This window comes from Sander lucioperca, chromosome 3 (assembly GCF_008315115.2).
Source record: "Sander lucioperca isolate FBNREF2018 chromosome 3, SLUC_FBN_1.2, whole genome shotgun sequence".
Taxonomy (NCBI): domain Eukaryota; kingdom Metazoa; phylum Chordata; class Actinopteri; order Perciformes; family Percidae; genus Sander; species Sander lucioperca.
Window position 1 is genome coordinate 37,544,451 of NC_050175.1, and position 23,941 is coordinate 37,568,391.

The following is a 23,941-nucleotide window of genomic DNA, read 5'->3' on the forward strand; positions in this document are numbered from 1 at the left end:
TCTTATGTTCTTAAAATACAGGCCGATAATGTTTCCTGTTGGTCTAGGTGATTTTGTACGACCGACACTTTATACAAACTCTCTCTGGGCAATATAATAAGTAAACATGATGTCAAATATTATGCAGACGACACACAATTGTATATCTCCATTTCTCCGACAGTTTAAAGCATCTTCATACCAGAAGCTATTTGAATTAAAAGGTGCATATGTAAGATATCATTGTTATTATTAAACATCTGTTGCGTAACAAGACATGACACCACTCCCCTGAGCTATGACAACTTTATTTAGTTTAGGCTTGAAACAAAAAGACCAACAAGCAGCACTCGATACATCTACAGTAGCTGAAACTATTACTTGGATCAAAGTCGAAGGAAAGACATACAAGCAAGATAAAGTTTGAGCAAATGCAACAGAAGTAGGAAAATAAATTCATGGGAAAACAAAGCTGTTTACATCTGATTGTCAACATGTCCTGTTATTGCTATTTGCCAAGGTAAAATTATCAGCATGTTTAACAAAAGTCACCTGTGTGTCATTGGAAAATGAGTTCACATTACAGCTCTATTTCATAAGTAATGTGAGAAACAGTTGCCACAAGATTAGAAACAGATTTTCATTGTTTGGCGAATGAAAATCTAGCGATTCTGTAATGACATGAAATCATTGACGGCCTTTTTATAGCTTCCACTTTGACCTCACTGCAACAAATCAGGCTGTTCTCATTTACTGTTTGTACTTTAACCTACGAAAAGTAATGCACACATTAATATGTATATTACCCACGTACTGTAATCGTGAGCCAGCACATGCAGGGCTGCCTCTAACTAGGAAGTTTGGCGTGGCTCAGTCTGTAGGGACTTGGCTTAGGAACTGGAGGGCCACCGATTCAAGTCCCCGTGCGGACCAAGTACCGAGTGTGGACTGGTAGCTGGAAAGGTGCCACTTCACCCCCAACTGCTCAGAGCGCCTGTCATGGCCTCACTCTGACATCTCTCCATTAGTGCATGTATAGTTCCTGGGCCTGTGTGTATTTCGGGCCCGTGTGTAATGTGTGTAGTAACTAAAAGAGAGAAAAAAATGTAATTTCATCAATAACGTTTATCTTAAGTCAGGCGACGTAATATAAAGAGCTATGACCTAGCTACTAGGTTGGTGTGGATGGATGGTGAAACAAACACAAGACGAATGTACTTATTTTAACCCAAACCACGATCTTTTTCTAAACCTAACCAAGTAGTTTTGTTGCCTGAACAGGTTCGGCACTGATCGCTTGTGTTTCTGGACATTTGTAGGCTAACTTTTCGTAAGATATCATAAGAACCGTCTTTATGAGGATACATTGAACAAATACATCAGTGTGTTAGTCCCGAAACAATAAGTCAATTAATTGAAACTATTTCGATAATCAATGAATTGTTTGAGTAATTGTTCAGGCAAAATTGTGTGTATATATATATATATAATATGCTGCTTTTCTTACCGTCATGTGATAGTAAATATATTTAGGTTCTGGACATTTTGAAAACGTCATCTTGGGCTGATGACAATTTAATAACATTTCACAGGTCAAACAGATTAATTGAAAAAATTATTGGAATATGAACCTGTAATTAAAATAACCGTTAGTTGCAGCCCTGCAGTGCATTTTCCCAAAAATAATGTTTCAGTTGTTCCCATGTTGAGACAGTCAGATGACAACAATCAGTTTGCACCAAAAGACATAATATGGGTATTCCTGGCTAAATATTAAATCTCGAATAATCTTTGGCATGCATCTGTATTAAGCTTGACACAACAAAAGAAACTCACAATAATAATCACTAGTGTACAGTAAGTGTACAGCCAATACACCACTCTGTCTACAGCACATACAAAAAGATAACTTTTCAGAGAGAAAATATGGATCCTCGACGGGATCTTTAAATATGTAAACAGGAAATAAGAAACAATGTGTAAAAATACCAGAATTATACAGGGAGTATAGATCTGACCAGACTGCAGTTTGTGTTAATTTCGTCGCATACTTGTAAGTCCCTTTTTTGGGAGAATATACAGTAAGTGGTAATGAGCACCTTTTCTCCAGACTTGTCCATACTGTACAGGTGTGTAAGCACTGGGAGGAATAATGCCCGTATGATGCTTCTTCATTGTACAGGTTCGGTAGATCCACTCAGTCCAGGTTGTGACGTGGGCCTCAGTCCAGTCTTTGGCACGCACATTCACTTTTCAGTACAACAGTCCAGCCAGAAACATTTACAAGTAACTCAGTCATGTTGTTTTCTGTTTGCGATCATCCTCGACTTTCCATCTTCTGACGTATCAAGAGATCAGCGTACCAGAAAAAAAGGTATGCTTGTGTGCATATGTACGTGTATATTCCCTCTGTTGACATTTTGTTGATGAGTGGGAATTTAAAATACACACACAAATAAGTAGTATTGATTGGCACAAAAACAGTTTGGATACAATACAGTGATAAAATATCAAACAGCTGTGCAACAGTTGGAGCACTGCAAGAAGGCAAGTCTCCCCCCTTTTCCTAAACACACATCATCTCATGTCCCAGTTCACAGTTTCCTGGTTCTGGATGAACTGGGAGCTCTGGTCCAGAGTCCAGTCTGGGGTGGGGGGGGGGGTCCTAAAGCAGCGAGCTGGTGGGGCTGCCGGGCAGCGGGGGGCTGTGGCTGTGAAGGGTGAGGCTGTGGCTGTGGGACGGGCTGGGGCGCACAGGCAGCAGGTCGTAGTGGCTGGGGATGTGGCTGTTCCTGGGCAGGTCGTACGGGTTCTGAGGGTAAATGGGAACCGCACCGCCGGCTCCCTGCACGATACTGATGGTTGGTTCTGAGAGGGATTCACGTAGAAATTATTAGTTCATTTATCAGTTTTTAAACTGCTTTAAATTTTAGTTTTCGGTAAACTGAATGGATGCTCTCGCTGTCTCACTTCCTGCCCCGCTGTCCGGACGCTGTGAAAATAGACCTGGCGCGTATCTTTAGCGGAGCGGAGCAGAGAGCCGCTTCATGCACGCTTCTGATGTTTTCTTTTTTTATGATATTTTATGGAGTAAATGATTAATCACTTTAATCGACTCATCAAAAAAAATATGTTGTAAGAAAATAATTTGTAAAATTAAAGATTTTGAAAGGTCATACCGAGTTCTTACAAGTTTTAGTTCCTTAATTTAATTTATTACTTGATACGTTTTTTGAATGCATGCTGTTGTTTTTAATTTCTAGTTACATTACAGGTTTTCCAATTATTTCTTTGATTGTTCACTTGAGTAAACTTGGCACCCTCTATTGATACTTTTGTCTGTCCAGATGTTTATCATTTACATATTAGGGCGGGGGCAATACGGGAGAAAAACATTACAAGTTACAAAGCAGCAATGAGGTTTAAAAATCGAATCCAAGGAAACAGGATCTAAGCAGTGACATGCTAACGTTTATCTGGCCGTAAGCATACCCATGTCGTAGACGTTCTTGGTGGGTGCGGACGTGGTGGTTGTCGTGGTGATGATGGCGGCGGAGCAGCAGTGGGTCATGTGTTCATGGTGAGCCGGCGATTTCATCTCCACGTAGCTGCTCTCTGAGTGTTTGCACGCGGCGGGCGCATCGTTGATGGTGGCGTACGGGTTCTCACTGTTGATGGAGCAGGTGCTGGACAAGGAGCCCTTCATGTAGTCTGAAAGATAAAAACCACATCCGTCGTTTAACCCAGTGTGTGGAGAATAAACACTCTGCGACTCATGGGGGAGTGTAAACTATTCACATGAAATTAGAGCATATCGGCGGCTGAACTCTTGTTGAACTCAAAATGCTCAAGAGGCTGCTCTCAACTGTCATTGGAGGTTTGCTGGTGATTTCCACAGTATGCTCTGTAGCAAACTGTTACAGACTGTTTCTCTCAAAATCTCTGACTTCCACTTTTCACATTGTAAAGCTTTAGTGCGTAACTTTTAGATATTAATGAACGTCCGTTACATTCAAGCCATTGCCAAATGAGTCGCTACAAAGCTAATTAAGACTATCAGCTCCACACAACTCTCTCTGGATTTCTTAGTATGAATATGGTCAGAAGATTGTGGCATCCGGTGACTTTCCCGGCGCAGAAACTCGAGTGAAGATAATAGTGATGTAACGGACCATAGTTGATCCGCGGTCCGTACGGATCAACACTCACGGTTTGGAATTCATGTGAACCGCAGATCAGTTGCAAAGTTTTATATGTTCCATTATATATGTTTCTAATTTGTAAACAAATCCCATGAACAGAAAACTTTCTGACTTCGCTTTCATGTTTAAAAAAGTGTCATTAGCTCCCTAAAGCAGCTGGTCACTGTAGTTTTTAGCAAACACACAGGAGGAAATAGTGCATTTGTTGGGGACTATTTTCAGCGGTGGATAAATCCATATTTGGTGCTCTATGAGTATTTGTGGCAGCAGGACAGTGTGTGTGGGATTGAGTCAGGATAAACTACAGTGTGTGTGTGTGTGTGTGTGTGTGTGTGTGTCCATAATGATGAAGGAATATGTCAGCCAGTGCAACAGTGTGGCTCACTGATGTGTTTTCATGGCACAGAGGAAGCAGATATATTCTTCAATGGCTACTGATTAATTCATTGTTGGTTTTTGGTCTTTTCATAGGATTTGTGGTGAAAAAAAATGTCAAATATCACCAGACTTATCCTGTAAGAAACATCATTGCATCGCTGGACAACAAAGGTTACATTGCAAGGCCAACGTCAACATTCAAAAGCAGTTTAGGTTAAAAAAAACAAAAAAAAACAGCTCCAGCTGAAGGAAAAACACATCAGGTGACAGGAAAACACACAGCATTCAGTTATTGTGAGGGAGAGATTCCCCCGGGTGAGTTTTGGGAGTGATGGGGGGTCAAAGCAGGAGGAAGAGCCCCGGCAGAGAGGGGGAACACACAGAGGAGAGGAGTCGGTTCATCCTGCAGAGACACAAACACACCTGTCAGCACTGGTTGGTTCATATCAACACCATCAAATCAATTCCAATCCTTACATTCAAGGACATTCAGGTACAGGCTTGGATCAGAGAGGGGGTTTCATGCTGCACCTTTTCTCCTGCTCACCACTGTCTCATCCACATGTGCACTTCCATTCCTAAGAACATCCTCTCTAACACCTCAGGTTGGTAAACGGCATTACTCGGTTATAGGATGCACGTGTTGTAGTTCACTTTTTGACATACCCACTGTTAATGCTGACTTATCTACTTCTACTTCTGTCAGGGCTCCTGCACACTGCCTGTGTGGCGTGAGCGTGTCAGCTGCGTGGCGTGTCCGTTTTTTTATTTCGGCTCCCATGTTAACAGGTTAGAGCTTGCACACTGCCTGCGCGACATGCACGTCTCATGCACGGCTCAAGCCGCGCCGAAAACGCGTGCATGCTAGAAATAGGATCGACGCCTATTTTTCACGCAAGCGTGTTGGAAGCGTTTTCAGGCAAAATGGAATACAAAAATATGTTTATATGTCATTTAGACACAAATACATTTAATAAATGACATTTTGATTTTATTTGACATTAATGCAGATATAAATGTAATTTAAAAAAATAATAATAAATAATTATCGATTTTCAAATATTGCACCTGTCAATTCAGGACGAAATATTCTGTAGCCTATTTTGCCGTCAATACTGCCGACGTAATAAATAAATAAATAAATAATACATTTATTTATGTTTAACATGAAGTATACTACTGCTTGAGTGCAGTTAATTTCCACAACTCTCTCCCCATGTGTACAGACAAGGCTAGCAGCAGCAGCGCTGCGTCAGACACATTTCTGGTGTGCAAAGACATAGAAAATGCCACGCAGCCGCCACGCAGCTGACACACAACAGAAACGCCACGCAGGCAGTGTGCAGGAGCCCTTAGGGATTCCAACATTTCCCAGAAATTCTTATACAGATACCTAGATACAGCTGCAATATGTACAAGACTCCGTGATTTTAATATTCTACATGTCTCATGGATTATTTTATTATGAGTGAGTATATTATAACTTTCACAATGAGATATTTGTTTTTTTTTAAACAAACAAATGTTCCCAATTTCCTGTCTGAACAGCTTCAAAATGTATTTGTTTTTCCTCTTAATACTAATAATATGTTTAATACTTTACTACTCTTGTTACTGCAAAGGTTTCTGGTACTGAGTGTGAAGCACTTGTTTAGAAAATCTAAGGAAAAAGAAGAGATCTACATGACAAAGTTATGTTTTTATCTATCTTATAACTTGTCTGCAATTGTACAAGTCAAACAACTGACTGAGCAAATAAATCAGAGGACCAAAATCAACTGGATACTTGTGCTTTTTCCTGCATTATGTTCAAAGTAGCCAGTCATTAAAAAATAGTTTTCTTTGCTGCAAAAAAACTAACACATTTTGTCCTGAAAGTCATTTGTTTTTCAAATTTTTCTAATAGTATAATACACAATTGAGAAGATAATGTCCATGTATTAACCTTAGAGGATGGGGAGTTAGAAGAAATCTATATCCTGCTTATTATTATTTTCTCGGTTTCGGATTTCACTTTCTACTAATATAATTTACATTTGGTCAAAAAAGAGAGATTTTTCTATTCCATTTGCTGATAATATTCATCAGATTTAGACACTAAGCCCTACATTTCAGTTTTAAGCAAAAATAGTGTCTGAATCTGTCAGGCTCACTAACACATGTAGCTCACTAATGGACAGTTACAGGAGGGATGACTTCAGGTGAACAGACAGTAGACTGAACTATTTCAGGTTTTTTAGAAAAGCTGATTAATGAGGAAGAAGAAAAGCTGAGGTAGAGGCGGTTGTTGGCTGAGGGAACTGTTCGAGCAAAAGCCTTGGCAGTCCAGCTCACTCTGTACCTCTGTAGCGCGGCTCCACGTGGTAGCTGTAGCGCCGGTCGATGCAGTAAACACCTGCACAGAAGCCAGAGAGAAAAGGTCAAAACAACAAAAGTAAAAAAAATGTACTCTTGAATGTAACTGGCATCTGTCGCCCGCCACGCGTGATACCTGTAGTGGAATGTACGGTGGCCGACAGGGGCAAACACCCTGCAACTTAAGAAAACACACGCAAATAGACAAAACACAAGCAAATTAAGAAAACAACTTAATTAATTTGACAACACATGTGCAGCATTCAGCAAATGCGCTGCAAATACACACAACACAACCAAATACATAAACGCGCTGCAAATATAGAAACGCAGCGCGTTTGCTGAATGTAATTTGTAATGAATGTAATGTTTTCTTAATTTGCTTGTGTTTTGTCTATTTGCGTGTGTTTTCTTAAGTTGCAGGGCGTTTGCCCCAGTCGGCCACCGTAGGAATGGCTTCAATTGACGACCAAAAACGCTTGTCTTTTACTGTGAACATTTACTGTTCAATATGTTGCAGTTTTACAAACAATAAAGCCAACAACTTAAGGTTGACGGACATGTTTTGCATCTAGCGTCGTGTCTGAATAATCCTATAATGGATGGGCCGTGTAAGCGGCCAGACAGGAAAATAAACAATTCATTAATCATTGTCTCGATTCGCCGTGATTGCTGCCGGCGGCTGTGGCACCGCTGCTCCACAGCGCAGACGCGCCCGGTGGGATTTAGGGATAAGTGTAACTGGCTGAGGACGCAGAGACAACAGAAAACAACTAACAACAAACAAGAAACTCGGACTGACCCAGCTCGCTGAGGTTACAGTAGGCCCCCCACTCTGGAGCACTGTTCCTGTGTCGCTTCTTTGTCTTCATCTGGAAAACACACACAGAGTGAGAACACATGAGAAAGCACACACTGAAACGACATCATCCCCTGATGACATGACAATTTTCTACTCTGAAGATGAAACAGGATGTTGTAGTAGGATATACATTAGGAGTTTAAAGAAGAGAAAATGAGTTTTATATAAATTATTTTAAAGTATTAATTTATTTAAGGTGAAGGCGAGTATTATCACTATAAATTCTGTGAAATTTAAATACAGTTTATAGATTTATACGAAGGCTTATTAGGGCCATTGTACATAAAGTAAAAAAAAACAAATGACGTAGCGGGGGGAGAGGGGCATTTTTCAAGAAAAATTCTGAGATTCCAGGATTAAAGTCACAAAATAAAATACTTGGACACCAGCCCCGGAAAGTCTTATAATGCTGCATATCGGCTTTACTACAGCTCCTCGAACACAGCTTCAACATGGGAGGAAGGCTTGACAGGCCTGCTGTGCCTAGTTACAGTTGCTAAGCTATGATTGGACAATCGCTGTTCGGGGGAGAGGTTTGTCGAACAGTCAATTGGTCAGAAGTTTTCTTCACACTTACTGTTATAACACATGAAAACTGGGTTAACATGATCCAGTTAGATTTTATTTGACACTGACTTTAATTATAAGTCAGTTATAAGTTATAAAAAAATATAAACTACTTTTGTTTTTACTACAGTACAGTAAATAGTAAAGGGCTGTTTTACCCAAATATTTCATAGGGGCTGTTCCTTCTGTAGAAAAAGAAAGTGCCTATTAAAATGTTTCAACTTAAACTCTGGGCAAGGGCCAACATTTTTTTTATACAGAATATCTCTTGCATACTCAGAAATCTGAAATATTAAATGCCTCTACATAAACCAAGCTGCAGCTGAATCACATCTGCAGCACTCAGCAAAATACTTCTCAGCATGCTGAGTACAAGTCAGGAAGTCCCTGGACCCACCTTGGTGGAGAGTCTCTTGTCGGGCTTGGCGTAGTGCGCGGCGTAGGTGCAGGGCCCCAGAGTGTGGTAGCTGGGGTTGGAGAAGCAGCCGCCTGCAGAGCTGTTACGGGGAGAGGACTCTGGAGAGGAGAGCAGACCTGTGCACTGCAGCCCTGCTGTCACCACACAGCATCAGCACATGTTCTCACATCAGCAACATAACATAACATGCATGTGCACACGCGGTGCACACTCAAGGTATCTAAGCACTGAAAGCCCAAAGCTGCAGATTAAAATGAAGGAAGTCCACCTGGAACCAAGAGAAGGAACCTCAATCTCGTAGAGCATTTATAAAACAAAATGTACCTGCGAATTCCTGAGAGAGCTACACAGGCACTCACATTCATATTCTCATACAGCGTAGGTCAGAGCTGGAATAATTACTTGATCAATGTACAACCATTTTACATTATTGATTAATTGTTAATGTAATTTATCAAACATCATAACAATTTGAAGGCGGTCCCTTGTGCACGGAGCTCTTTTTCACAATTCTTCTGTAACGACTTGTCGACAAATAATCAGGGGTTGATGCAGAGACTGTGTAAGTGAAGCCAAAACATCTGGATCGCCCCCTGGTGGCTGCAGTATAGGTCATAGACCCCACCCCCCTCCATGTCAGCGGATGGGACATAAATGCGCCGAACAAAATTTTTTTTTTAAAAAGTACACGTTAAATAAATGTTTCCCAAAGATGGTTTCTGTCATTTTAGGTAGTTCTGAGACGCTGATGTTTGTTCAAGTATTCATTTTTCTAGTTATTATAGTAGTCTAGTTATTTCATGCATCATCAACATCATGAATGATAGCTGTAATTGACGAATGGTCGAGTGGATGTGGCTCCAAAATTACAAGATAGCGGCGCCCGTATCCTGGATATTTTGGCTTCACTTTTGTACAGTGGGAGGAAGTGGAGACGAGTCGTCCATCTTTATACACGGCCTGTGTAAATAACCACTTCCAGTTGTAGTATAGGTTGTCCAGTCTGTGTTGCTGTGAATAAAGAAAAGCACCTGGAAGGAAGAAAAAGACCCAAAGATACGGACGTCTTACCTGAGAGTGAGTAGTCGGTGGAGTTGATGTGAAGGGCGGGCGTGTAGGTGACGCTCGGCACGCGGTGGCCTTTCTCTCTCTGCCGATAGCGGAACCAGATCACGAGGCCGAGCATGGCCATGATGAGCAGCAGCAGGAAGATGATGCCCAGCACGGCTCCGGCTGATTGGCGCTCTGATGCCAGAGCCGGGCTGATTTTTGTGTAAGGGTTCAGTTCCTCCATCATAAGAGCCGCTGAGCAAAACAGGGACATGGAACAGGTCAACACACAGCACCTGAACTCCTGTAACTAACATGATGTACAGCTATGTAGCTTACAACAATCCTCATATTTCCTGAATTTTATTTTGATTGAGTTTCCAAATAAAAGTCCTCACATTTTACCTAATACTGCATTTCATTTAAAGGTGCAGTAGGTAAGACTTATAAAACTAACTTTCTGTCATATTTGCTGAAACTGACCCTATGTTCCAGTAGAACTACATGAAGCAGGTCAAATATCCGGCTCCTCTGGCACCACCTACAGCCTTTAGTGTGATTTGCAAAAACCCACCGCTCCCTGTTCAGATGCACCAATCAGGGCCGGGAGTGGTGTCTAACTGCGTGTCAATCACTGCTCATGCACACGCATTCATTCTCCCTTGTGGGGGGAGGGGCTTAGGAGACAGTTTTGGGCTTTATCGGAAAGGAGGGAGGGACTGAGAAGTTGTCGATGTTCTGGATCTTCACAATCCTACCTACAGCACCTTTAATGTACTGCTTCTCTAGTAATACTCTAGTATTTTGTCTTATAAATCTGCATGGGGTAGACAAAATAACATGAACAGTTAACAGAGCAGGACTTTGATGTAACTACTATCACCTCTGCAAACACTGCTATAAATGTGGGTCTGACAAGGGTGCATGACAATTAAATGTAGATTTGTGAGGAGCGAGTTAAGTATCCCTGCTGTGGACTTTTATTCTTCAAATCAAATTTGACCCGAGGACAACACAAGGGTTAATCTCTAAAATAATGTATATATTTGTGTTCCCCTGTCATCTTATTTTCTTTACGTTTTATCTGAACCTACAGAAAGAAGCAGCATCAAACACACTTTCTCCCAGAGTACAGGGAACATTACTGCTCACCCTGGTCACAGCGGATGCCTTTGAAGCCAATACTGCAGTAGCAGGTTCCCGTTACGTAGTCGCAGGTGGCGTTGTTCATACACTCACACAGCTGCTGGCAGCCGTAGCCAAACGTCCCCGCAGGACACTCTGGACGCAGGAGCACAGGGTTAATACATCTTCACATCTTATGCACACATCTTACAGGTGCAGTGTTGTCCTGTCACTTAAGTACAAATACTGAAGAGGAACTTTATCGCACTGATGCAAAAATCATATACTGTACACATTAGAAACTTTATATCCTATTACATATTACATGTTACTGTAATTTGTCATATCACCCCCTATCTTTACTATGCTGCTGTAAAACTTAATTTCTCTTAGTGGGATCAATAATGTTTATCCTGTCCTAATACACACATAATTATGTTAGAAGATATAACTACTGTTAATTCCCTTAAAGTGCATTTTAATATGAAGTACGATCAGATATTTTTCATTATTGTTGAAATATGTGAACAGATTCTATCGTGATAAACAGCATGTCATCAGTATTTTATGATGATGTTGAAGACATCGATTATGTGCTGATGTAGAGACGTGCACACACTCACTGAGCTCACAGCTCTGCCCTATGAAGCCCGTCCTACAGGAACACTGTCCGCTGACATGGTCGCAGTCCGCCCCGTTCTGACAGCGGCACACTTCAGCACACTGAGAGCCATAGAAACCTGTAGGACAGCCTGAAGACAAACACAGAGCAACTGTGGGTATTGTTGTTGTACAACGGGTGTGTGCAATTTTGTTGGCTAATGGCAGTCTCTGCATGCAACATGAGCATGTCCATGCAGAGTGATGCAACAGGCTGTGACTGTGTACTGTATTCATGTATGTATGTATGTACTGTATGTACTGTATGTATGTATGTATATATGTATGTATGTCTGTCTGTATGTATATATGTATGTATGTATGTACTGTCTGTCTGTCTGTCTGTCTGTCTGTCTGTATATATATATATATATATATATATATATATATATACATATATATATACATGTATGTATGTATGTATGTATGTCTGTATGTATATATGTATGTACGTCTGTACAGTATGTATGTATGTATGTATGTATGTATGTACGTCTGTATGTCTGTCTGTACATATGTATGTATGTATGTATGTATGTCTGTCTGTCTGTATGTCTGTATGTATGTACGTCTGTCTGTCTGTCTGTCTGTATGTATGTATGTATGTCTGTATGTATGTACATATGTCTGTCTGTCTGTATGTATGTATGTATGTATGTATGTATGTATGTATGTATATATGTCTGTCCGTATGTCTGTATGTATGTATGTATGTATGTCTGCATGTCTGTACGTATGTCTGTATGTATGTACATATGTCTGTCTGTATGTATATGTATGTATGTATGTCTGTCTGTATGTACATATGTCTGTATGTATATATGTCTGTCTGTATGTCTGTATGTATGTACGTCTGTCTGTCTGTCTGTCTGTCTGTCTGTCTGTATGTCTGTCTGTATGTCTGTATGTATGTATGTATGTACAGTGAGGAAAATAAGTATTTGAACACCCTGCTATTTTGCAAGTTCTCCCACTTAGAAATCATGGAGGGGTCTGAAATTGTCATCGTAGGTGCATGTCCACTGTGAGAGACATAATCTAAAAAAAAAATCCAACAAATCACAATATATGATTTCTTAACTATTTATTTGTATGATACAGCTGCAAATAAGTATTTGAACACCTGTCTATCAGCTAGAATTCTGACCCTCAAAGACCTGTTAGTCTGCCTTTAAAATGTCCACCTCCACTCCATTTATTATCCTAAATTAGATGCACCTGTTTGAGGTCCTTAGCTGCATAAAGACACCTGTCCACCCCATACAATCAGTAAGAATCCAACTACTAACATGGCCAAGACCAAAGAGCTGTCCAAAGACACTAGAGACAAAATTGTACACCTCCACAAGGCTGGAAAGGGCTACGGGGAAATTGCCAAGCAGCTTGGTGAAAAAAGGTCCACTGTTGGAGCAATCATTAGAAAATGGAAGAAGCTAAACATGACTGTCAATCTCCCTCGGACTGGGGCTCCATGCAAGATCTCACCTCGTGGGGTCTCAATGATCCTAAGAAAGGTGAGAAATCAGCCCAGAACTACACGGGAGGAGCTGGTCAATGACCTGAAAAGAGCTGGGACCACCGTTTCCAAGGTTACTGTTGGTAATACACTAAGACGTCATGGTTTGAAATCATGCATGGCACGGAAGGTTCCCCTGCTTAAACCAGCACATGTCAAGGCCCGTCTTAAGTTTGCCAATGACCATTTGGATGATCCAGAGGAGTCATGGGAGAAAGTCATGTGGTCAGATGAGACCAAAATAGAACTTTTTGGTTATAATTCCACTAACCGTGTTTGGAGGAAGAAGAATGATGAGTACCATCCCAAGAACACCATCCCTACTGTGAAGCATGGGGGTGGTAGCATCATGCTTTGGGGGTGTTTTTCTGCACATGGGACAGGGCGACTGCACTGTATTAAGGAGAGGATGACCGGGGCCATGTATTGCGAGATTTTGGGGAACAACCTCCTTCCCTCAGTTAGAGCATTGAAGATGGGTCGAGGCTGGGTCTTCCAACATGACAATGACCCGAAGCACACAGCCAGGATAACCAAGGAGTGGCTCTGTAAGAAGCATATCAAGGTTCTGGCGTGGCCTAGCCAGTCTCCAGACCTAAACCCAATAGAGAATCTTTGGAGGGAGCTCAAACTCTGTGTTTCTCAGCGACAGCCCAGAAACCTGACTGATCTAGAGAAGATCTGTGTGGAGGAGTGGGCCAAAATCCCTCCTGCAGTGTGTGCAAACCTGATGAAAAACTACAGGAAACGTTTAACCTCTGTACTTATTTAGACGGCTTTTATCCTTTAGACCTCCAACAATTAATGTTAAGGGTCTCTTCAGCTAAGCCAACTACCTGTCTCTTAGACCCCATTCCAACGAGGCTACTTAAAGAAGCACTACCCGTGGTCAATACCACATTACTAGATACGATCAATATGTCTTTATTAACGGGTCACGTACCGCAGTCTTTTAAAGTAGCTGTGATAAAACCTATTCTGAAAAAACCCACCCTCGACCCTGAGGTCTTAGCCAACTATAGACCTATATCTAACCTCCCGTTTCTCTCCAAAATCCTTGAGAAGGTAGTCGCTAATCAATTGTGTGACTTTCTGCATAGAAATAGTCTATTTGAAGACTTTCAGTCAGGATTTAGAATGCATCATAGCACAGAGACGGCACTGGTGAAAATCACTAACGACCTTCTAACTGCTGCTGACAAAGGACTTGTCTCCATACTTGTCTTATTGGATCTTAGTGCTGCATTCGACACTATTGACCATACCATCCTCTTACAGAGACTGGAACATTTAGTTGGCATTAAAGGAATTGCACTAAGCTGGTTTAAGTCCTATTTTTCTGAGCGATCCCAATTTGTTAATATTAACGATAAACCATCCAAATACGCTAAAGTTAACCATGGCGTTCCTCAAGGCTCAGTGCTTGGACCAATTCTATTCTCTTTATATATGCTTCCTCTAGGCAATATTATTAGGAAACACTCAATTAACTTTCACTGTTACGCAGACGACACCCAATTATATCTGTCAATTAAGCCAGACGAAAGCGGTCATGATTTCTAAGTGGGAGAACTTGCAAAATAGCAGGGTGTTCAAATACTTATTTTCCTCACTGTATGTATGTAGGTATGTATGTATGTACGCATGTCTGTCTGTATGTACATATGTATGTATGTATGTATGTACGTACGTATGTACGTATGTCTGTATGCAATATGTTGTTTTAAATTCTTTAAACAGCAGATACTGTTTGTTTGTCCAAGACAAATTTCCTTCGGGACAATAAAAATCTATCTAATCTAATGTTGGAGCCAAAATTATGATTGCGATATTAACTTTCATTTTGATGAATTCTGCAAAACTGTTTTGAGAGTAAAACTAGATTAATTATAATCTAGTGGGGTTGTGTCTGTTCACCGATCTTGGGACCCTTTTGGCAATCAGCTGATTGAAGCAGAAGTTGAATGAGCTGGTTTAAAAGAGCTGAGCTGTCATTCAGTCTTTGTTCTTTGGTGTGTAGCCAAAGAACCGCATAGTGACTTGGAATTCACATGTTTCTTTTCTATATAATTTCCTTTTCTTCTCTGATATGAACCCTTGTAAACATCTGATGAGGACAGTTTAAAAGCAGAAAAACACTACGACATCTGAATGAGAAAGAGAAAAGAAAGAAATCTGTGGACCCAATGCCTGTTTGAGTCCTTTGAACCAGGCACATTCAAAAGAACAAGAAGGGATCAAATAGGTTGTTGGACAAGTGCCACTTTTCAACACCAGCTGTTCCACTCTTCAGACCCGAGAGATGATCCACTAATCTGGAGATGATTTTGGAAACAGCTTTTCTGTGATTGGCTTATCTGTTCTGTCACAGTGGAACAGACATGGATCATCTCTGCAGATTAAACCAAACTCAGTTTGAATTTCAGGCAGATTTAAACAATGACTACTGAAGACGCTCTGGAGTGTCCCAGTTTCAGCAATTAATATATTGAGTAAAATATTACTATGACCGATAGGAAGGATTTTGTAAATAACCCAGAATATGAAAGAAATAAAGTGAATATTCTGGTTTAAAGAGTAGTTGCATTCATGGAAAGAATCATGTACGTAAATATGAAAGTGGCACAACATTACATCAAAGCTGGATGTTGTTACGAATATAACAGACCACATCTGGGCCCCATGTGACGCTGACAATTAAGGATGACAGCACCAAAACAGTCCAATCTCTAAATACCTGTCAGTACATGTGACTTTGTGTTTACAGCTCTAGGTTCGTTTGTAAAAAGCCGGAAGAACTATGAGCAAGAATGCACAGGTGTTTTTCCTTGCAGAAGTCTTCTCAGCACCCGTGACGTATAAAAGAGGCCTAACAAAGCTGGAATATACAAACCATTCCAGCTGTGCCACACGTCAGATTTAATTAACAGCGCTTTAAAATTAGGGCTAAGAAACACGGATGTCTCATTTTGTTAAATGCCTGTTGTCTTGACTCCTCGGGTCTCTTCCTCGACTCCGCTCGCATCTCAGGTGGGAGAGACTTAGAGCGAGGAGAGGAGGCGAGGATGTATGAACGGAGAAATGAGAAGAGGGGAATGTAAACAAGAACCGGACCAGAAGTTTTATTGGTACGAACTAAACGAACCAAAGGGTAACTACCGTTTTTTTCAACCTGGACCCTATTTTCCTGTGTTTTTGTGTCTAAGTGACTGATTGGAACAACAATCTTTGAAATTGGTCCAGTATTAAGTGTGAACAGGCAGTGTGGTGTAGCCACAGACCGGGCTGCAATGTAACCCAATGGGGCAAATGTTCAGCGTCAGTTTTGTCCACTAAAAGTGCTGTTTTTCCACTGACAGGCTCAGATTAATATTCTAAGTGTCTGACAACATTATGGAAAGAATCCCTTCAGAGATAGACCTTTAAAACCTCTTTGAGACCTTTCTATTTAACCAGAAACAGCTCTGAAGTCGCTAGCGCTAAACCCACCAGACTCCATTTAAAAAAGCAATACTTTTAGCGTGTATAGAGCCAACATATTTTCACATGTAAATCGGTAAACTATGTGTTTATTTCAACAAATTAGTTTCTAGGAGGAGGAGGAAGAAGGAAGGAGGAAGGAATCTAAGGCGATAAAGGAATAAATGTCTTCAGGCATGTAGTTTTTTAATCTGACACCAGATGGAGGTGCAGGTATGAGATATTCAAGGCACTCGGTGACTCCATTGCAAGAAATGAGAGTGCATCGTTAATGTGCCCTCACAGCAGCCAGAGAGTGTTTCCCTTATTAGGTGTGAGTGTGTGTGTGTGTGTGTGTGTGTGTGTGTGTCTTACGCTGAGTACAGAAGAGTCCCGTCCATCCAGGGCTGCAGTTACACTCTCCGTCTGTGGCACTGCACTGAGCTCCGTTGTGACAGTTACATGTGTGGATGCAGTCTGGACCCCACGAGCCCTGAGGACATGCTGCCAATACCACGCATGAACACACACACACACACACACACACACACACACACACACACACACACACACACACACACACACACACACACACACAGAAAGAATAAGATGAACACATCCCAGGGTTATTATAATAAACAAAAACTGCAACTAAAATAAGCAGTGAAATATATTTCTAAAAAACTAATAAAAATAAAAATGAATGTAAATCATTTTAGTTTTTTACAGAAACTGAACAGAGTTGACATTGAAATTCCAGGAGATAGCGCTGTGCCTCAATTGCTTCCCACAGACACTAAAGTAGCATAAAGATTAAACATTAAAGCCATTCCTACACACTTCTCCAACCATGTATTTTCTATGTATATGTAACTTCTGACCTAAATACCTGGCCCTAACAAAACAAACTAAAACTACTGTAAAACTAAAACTATTCATAAAAAAACAAAAACAAAATCATTCTGAATAAGCAAAACTAAATACTCTGAAAACTAACTAAAACTAAGTAAAATGTAATCAAAAATTCAAGACTGTAATAGCCTGGATAATTAATGTCTTAGTCGATGGAGTAATTGCCTTTACGTTGTTTTGGTTTTTTTCAGTTGTCTTTGACTGGTTCACGATCAACTCAACTCAAGTGGTCGATAAGTGCTGAGGTGAGAAAGAGAAAGGAGCGAGTGTGAACGAGGAAGAGAGAATATTTGTAGCGTCTCACGTTTAGAGCAGTCGGCGCCGATCCATCCGGGGTAGCACTGACAGGAGCCGTCGATGGGATTACAAGTGCCGTTGTTGGTGCACAAACACGCCTCAGCACAGGCTTTACCATACTTCCCACTGGGACACACTGTAGGGATGCACAAACATATAAAGTTAGATATTATGATAACTTTTAGTCATTATCAGACCCAAAGGAAATCTGCAGATTTTTGTTTTTACAGTTTTCAGCAGTGATCCAGAATATAATTCTCTATTTCTGTTCGGGGTGGAGATGTGTTAACCAGTGTTTCCTCTATGTTGATAGCATAGTGGCGGTCCGCCACGGTAAAATTTCCAGCACCACGGTATCAGAAATAGGGCAGACGCACAACAGGGTTTCCGCTACGTACACCGCGCACCACCGCTCCTTCAGCTGTTTATGAAAAGTCATAAACTCGTAGCGCCATCTGCTCTACTGAACTCAAGCGAACTGTCATCCGCTCTCTCCCCCCCCCCAGGGTGAGCAGAGCAACTGGAACAGTGACATGACGTCATCACTCGCGAAGTTATGGCAACCAAATAAACAACAGGGCGAGTACTAGCTACTTCACTCAATAAGTGATAAACAGAGAAAAAAGGCACGACATGAAATCCGCACTCACGCCCGTGAAATATGACAGCTACAGTTTATCGGAAAATAGCATTGTGGACACTGAAGTTGATGAATTTACTGTTTATCAGACCCCAGATGAGACAAGAAGCTAACGTTAGCCACGCTGCTGTGACGGCCCCTCTGCCTCTGAGTCGCCGCTGCAGGAGACTGTGTATTCCTCCGACACGCTGTAGTAACGTTACTAATTTAAAACCGTTTTCCAGGTTAGTGGGGGTGCACACTGCTCAAAACCAACATGAAAAATGTAGCTAGTAATGTTCACTCAGCATTTTGTTTTGTCGTTAAACTGTGTGTAAAATGAGCGGTGACGTTAAATCACCCTACGGTACCGTCTATTTTCTGGATGGTTTCAAGGTAACGGTCGGTAGCTTACATTAGCAGATAAGCCCGTACTCTGAAGTCCAACACCCCGCCACCGCTGAAAAAAAATCTTATTAAAAAAACTTATCTAATGTTTTAAAGAATAAAACGTAGAACACATTGAAAGAAAACTGTACAAAATTTAAAGAAAATACAATTCAAGGAAAATCAAATTACCTCTTTCAATAACATTCAGTACAAAACTCATGTTAATCACAATTATTACACTTATCTTTAATTGGCTAGTTAGTAGTGTAGTGGATAATTGCACTCTGATTGCAAATTGCTTTGCAGAAAACTGAGTTTGAGGTTTTCGCAGGGTCTTCCGCAAGCGCCTAAAAAGGGTCTAAAAGAAGTTTGTTTTTCAGTTAATCATTTTAGGGAAATGCACATCCTGTTGCTTAAGGATGTAATACTTCTACTTTTTTATATCCAGATTCAAATGTAGTTACACTGATAAAATATTGAGACACAGACACTGTAGCGTCTGACAAGCCTGATAATATATTAATGTGCTCTGGGGTTTTTTGATTATTGCCAATTAAAACGAGAGTACATACTGCTACTACTGCGTGTTATATATCTATGAAGAGTTTGGTTTTTAACTGAGTTTATTAAGTTAAAAGTATCTTATAAAACTTAATGCACAGAAGCTCCACAGAGTTACCTCCCTAGGCAGGACAGAAAGAGGCAGAGTAATTGTCATGAGAAATTTTGAACAGCTCAAAGTTTAAAAGTTATTATAAATATTATGAGCTGGCATTTAGCTTGACCTTATCTCCAGATACCAAACTTTTAAATGTTTAATGAGTGTTTGCGTTGCATATTTATGACAATACAAAATACAGGGTGTGCTTATAGTTGTCAAACATTACGGCCGTATTACAATTTCATGAATGTGTGCTACTGTTTAGATAAGATAAATACATTATATATACATGAGCTATGTAGATTATTTTACAATTCTTCTCCACTCGTTTGCATTTCACTACCATTTTCCACCTGTTACACAAAATGTGTTGTCTTCATTAACAGGTTCTGCCTGTCCATGCTTATAACAGCCAGCCGTGCATATTATTTCACTAAAAGAATAAAACCCTGGAGGGGATTCTTCTCTCTCTGCTCTGAATATGAGAGCAATTAAGATCATTATGAATGCTTTAATGAAGTCCCTCCACTTATGTAACAGTAGCCAATGTGTGACTAGTGTCTGTAAAGTTTGGATCAAAGTATTACGCGTAAATATGCGTACATGAATGAAACCATGTTTAGCAAAGATAATTAGCAGGAGAGGAAGTGTTCAGCAGCTCCCTGGTGATCTCCTGTCAACTGAGCATTAAATTAGTTTTTAGCCACACTCTCCGGTCACTCAGTCTGAACTCTTTGGTCCAGAGAAATATCTAGACAACTATCAGAGGGACATAACCTGCTCCCCGCACGATGAAGCCTAGCGATGTCGTCAATCTAAGGCTGTGCAATTATGATTTTGGCTCAACAATCACAATAACAATGTAATTGAGAAAAACTATTATTTTAGACATTATGTTTCGCAGGTAAACTCTTATTTTGTCTTGTGTGTGTGAATGAAAAGAAAGGTTTCAATGGGAAAAGTATTAAAGGACATTTCACAGTTCAAGGTGTTTTCACTGTTTTTTAAGTTCAATACATGCAACATGTATCCAAAAGTGAATGAATAATCGTTATTTCAATATCGACCAAAATAATTGTGATTGTGATTTTTTCCATAATCGAGCAGCCCTATATCAACCTGACCTTTTTTCATATCAAACCACAAACTGGTCAAAGTTTAATTCATGACATGCTACCTCTAAAATCATTAGCATCAGCTTTACCTGCAGCTTAATGCTAACATACTACAATATGCTAACACTAGTGCGGTTTTATAGTAGCATATAAACGTTAAATCAGCAATATATTTAAGGCTTTTAAGGGTTAGGGTTTGAATTAAAGCAAAAAGTAAATCTGACGGCGTCAAATATTTATTAAATTTATCACATCATTGTGTGTAGCTACACTTTTTTCATTACAGGATACCTGTGTGTGTGTGTGTGTGTGTGTGTGTGTGCGTGCGTGTGTGGGTGCGCGTGTGCATGTGCGTACATGCGTCCATGCGCGCGTGTGTGTGCATGTGTGTGTGCGCGTGTGTGTGCGTGCGTGCATGTGTGTGTAGAGGTCAGTAGCCTACCATGTTAAAAACTACACAATCCTCAATTGATTAAACATAAGATGAGATCACGATCAGACTAATTAGTCTCCTGTAACACATACCGACAGTTCATGCTAGCCTATTAGAACAAACCCACATTAACAGCCTCCACTCGTGACTGAAGCAGCATTATTGAATTTGTTTAAACTGAATGCAAAAATTTTGTATTCAGAGGCAGCTTGTGTGTGTTGCATTTTATTTTTTAGGACCATTTTCAGCCTTAATATCAATTAGGAAATTATTAAACTTATTAAATATTTATAAAGTACAATGAAAGGAAGTTGTGTGGAACAAGACAAAGCGTAAAAGTACATTCAAATCAAAGAAACTTACAACACAGAACCACATATCTAACCCCATCAGGCTTTCTGCTCCCCCCACCCAGGACACATCCAGGGAGCGGGATGTTGTTACAGCTAGACGAAACAAAGGGGACACGCCGAATCTCTAGGGCAGCATTTCAATAGTGGTTCAACACGCCCTCGTTCACTTCCCATAAGCACTTGCCCTCGGGGGAATCCCCGCCGCCATCTTCAGTGTCGTTTCAATTGTCTGAAAAACTGAAGTGAACTTGGTGACATCGACCCTGGGAGGGCTGAGGGAGCGAGTGAACGATGGTCACTCCAGAGGTGGGTATCACCCACAATGCATTGTAGTTATGCATTAAGTGCTTGAAAATACATCCATGGTTAGATACTAGCAATGTACAACCGCTAAAACCTCCTGTTGCTGACCACCAAAGCAGGAGAAGATAAATAAATTAAATAAAAAATAAAATATATACTGTGTATAGGTAGAAAGTGCCGCTATTTGTTCCCCGGCTGCAATGACAGAGACTCTGAGTACGCAGGTGTAAAAATGCTGACCAATTATAGCAGACTGGGCTTTTTCAGGAGGGGGCTTAAAGAGACAAGCGCTAAATGGAGGATTTCAGACAGAGGGTGAAAACAGGTATATTCAAAAAAATTATGTTTTTTTTTTTTAAATTAAAGGTGCAGTAGGTACGCCTTATCAAACTAACTTTCTGTCATATTTGCTGAAACTGACCCTATGTTCCAGTAGAACTACATGAAGCAGGTAATTAAAAAAAAAAAATTCCGGCTCCTCTGGCTCCACCTACAGCCTGTATTTTGATTTGCAAAAATCCACCGCTCCCTGTTCAGATGCACCAATCAGGGCCAGGGGGGGTGTTTAACTGCGTGTCAATCACTGCTCATGCACATGCATTGTCTCAGTTAACACACACACACACACACACACACACACACACACACACACACACACACACACACACACACACACACACACACACACACACTGCACTGAAATGCATCAGAGCCTTTGAGAGTTTACCAGTCAATAACATCATTTGCTTGTACAAAAGGGTATCACACATCGAGAGGACAGGGATGGACCAGGACTGGCTCTTCAGGCGGTTAAAAGCCCCCGCGCCGGACATTGGATTTATCAAGGCTCGCCCAGTTAACTACTGGGCTGCTCAAAGATGCAGCAGCCAGCAGAATGGCTAATGGGGGACAAGGCCTAAGTAAGGCCGTCTTCATGTTTAATGACGATAAATATTTCACAGCACACTCCTCCACTGTCTTTATTTAAAATTTAACTTGGCACCGCACCTTGGGCTGACTGCCTTCATAGGAGAATGAACACCTGTTTAACCTGCAGAGGAGCTAAACCACACTGGAAGAATGATGTATAGGATAAAGTGACAAAAAGAGTATTGAGATGAAATGAAGAGGCTGGAGGAGTTATGGAGGCACTGAGGCTCTCTGCCTCACAGCAAGTAGGCACTGCGGAGTATTGGATTCAATCCCCGGTCCAGGCAAGCCCTTTATGAGAGGAGTTTGCGTGTTCTCCCCGTGTTCGCGTGGGTTTTGCTCCGGTTTCCTCCCACCAATTAAAACATGCAGAGAATACATTACGTGTATATGTAAATGTACTTGGCAAATGAAGGACATATTATATTATAGTTGGTAGATGGGACACAGACACAGATGGAGCTCAAGGTTTAGATTTCTTTCATTACCTACATTTCTAATGAAATGTAAACATTCAAGGGGTTTGCTTTGTGTGCAGGGCTTTAATTATAACCTTAAGTTACTTAGAGATGTCAGGGTTTTACAAAACATAGGTTGTGTAAATGAAGATGTCAAGACGCCGAATGCAATGGGTACAGCAGCTGACTGTGCTCCTGAAGATTGTGACAACTTTGAGTGTCTGGGGGAAAGTGTGAGAAGGTTGTTACGAAACAGCATCAAATGAAACGTGAATATGATAAATCCTGCACTAACTTTCTGGGAGTTTGTCCGATTGATTGACTCAAAAATTATTAGTCTCTGTATAGAGCACTTGCTCACACACGTACACAAAATGGTACAGGGACACAAATATTACAGATGCAGTACAATACATACGCAAACTCATCAGGGTATAAGTAGCAATGTCTCCACCATATGTGGCAGCTGTCAATAATAGCAGATATGGCACAGTAATTTGCAAGCTGTTTAGCCCTCTTTTTGGCCATCCCAAGTTGTTGCAGCCCACACACACACACACACACACACACACACACACACACACACACACACACAGAGCATGCAAAACAGCATGCAAAACAACATGTCACACTGTGCGAGATGGGAAATACAGTGCGGAGATCAACTAAATGGAAATGTGACCCTACAAACTGAAGGCAAGGAGTTTGAAAGACCTGAGTATCTACCAGGCAGGGACAGATGCTAACTGTATAAGTGAAGCCAAAACATCTGGATCGCCCCCTGGTGACTGGCTGCCCCCCTCCATGACATGGACCAAACTAAAAAAAAAATCAAAGTACACTTCATATAAGTTTTTCCCAAAGATGGTTTCTGTCATTTTAGGTTGATTTTTCTGATA

At 40.8% G+C, this 23,941-nt stretch overlaps 1 protein-coding gene across 3 annotated transcripts in view; it reads right to left on the reverse strand.

Annotated features, from left to right (window-relative positions):
- Positions 1-271: 271 nt before the first annotated feature.
- LOC116067271 (multiple epidermal growth factor-like domains protein 11) overlaps positions 272-23,941 on the reverse strand; it is a 190,032-nt gene continuing 166,362 nt past the window's right edge. The window contains exons 17-26 of one of the 3 annotated variants that reach the window (XM_031323670.2): positions 17,788-17,916; positions 16,947-17,075; positions 11,560-11,688; positions 10,964-11,092; positions 9,833-10,066; positions 8,741-8,892; positions 7,717-7,786; positions 6,901-6,954; positions 3,472-3,690; positions 272-2,847 (exon numbers count right to left, since the gene is read on the reverse strand). In XM_031323670.2, coding sequence (XP_031179530.1) covers positions 2,645-2,847; positions 3,472-3,690; positions 6,901-6,954; positions 7,717-7,786; positions 8,741-8,892; positions 9,833-10,066; positions 10,964-11,092; positions 11,560-11,688; positions 16,947-17,075; positions 17,788-17,916 — 1,448 coding nt within the window. In that variant the 3' untranslated portion in view covers positions 272-2,644. Of the gene's footprint in view, positions 2,848-3,471; positions 3,691-6,900; positions 6,955-7,716; positions 7,787-8,740; positions 8,896-9,832; positions 10,067-10,963; positions 11,093-11,559; positions 11,689-16,946; positions 17,076-17,787; positions 17,917-23,941 lie in introns of all 3 variants that reach the window. The other 2 variants (XM_031323669.2, XM_031323672.2) reach the window with 2 other exon arrangements.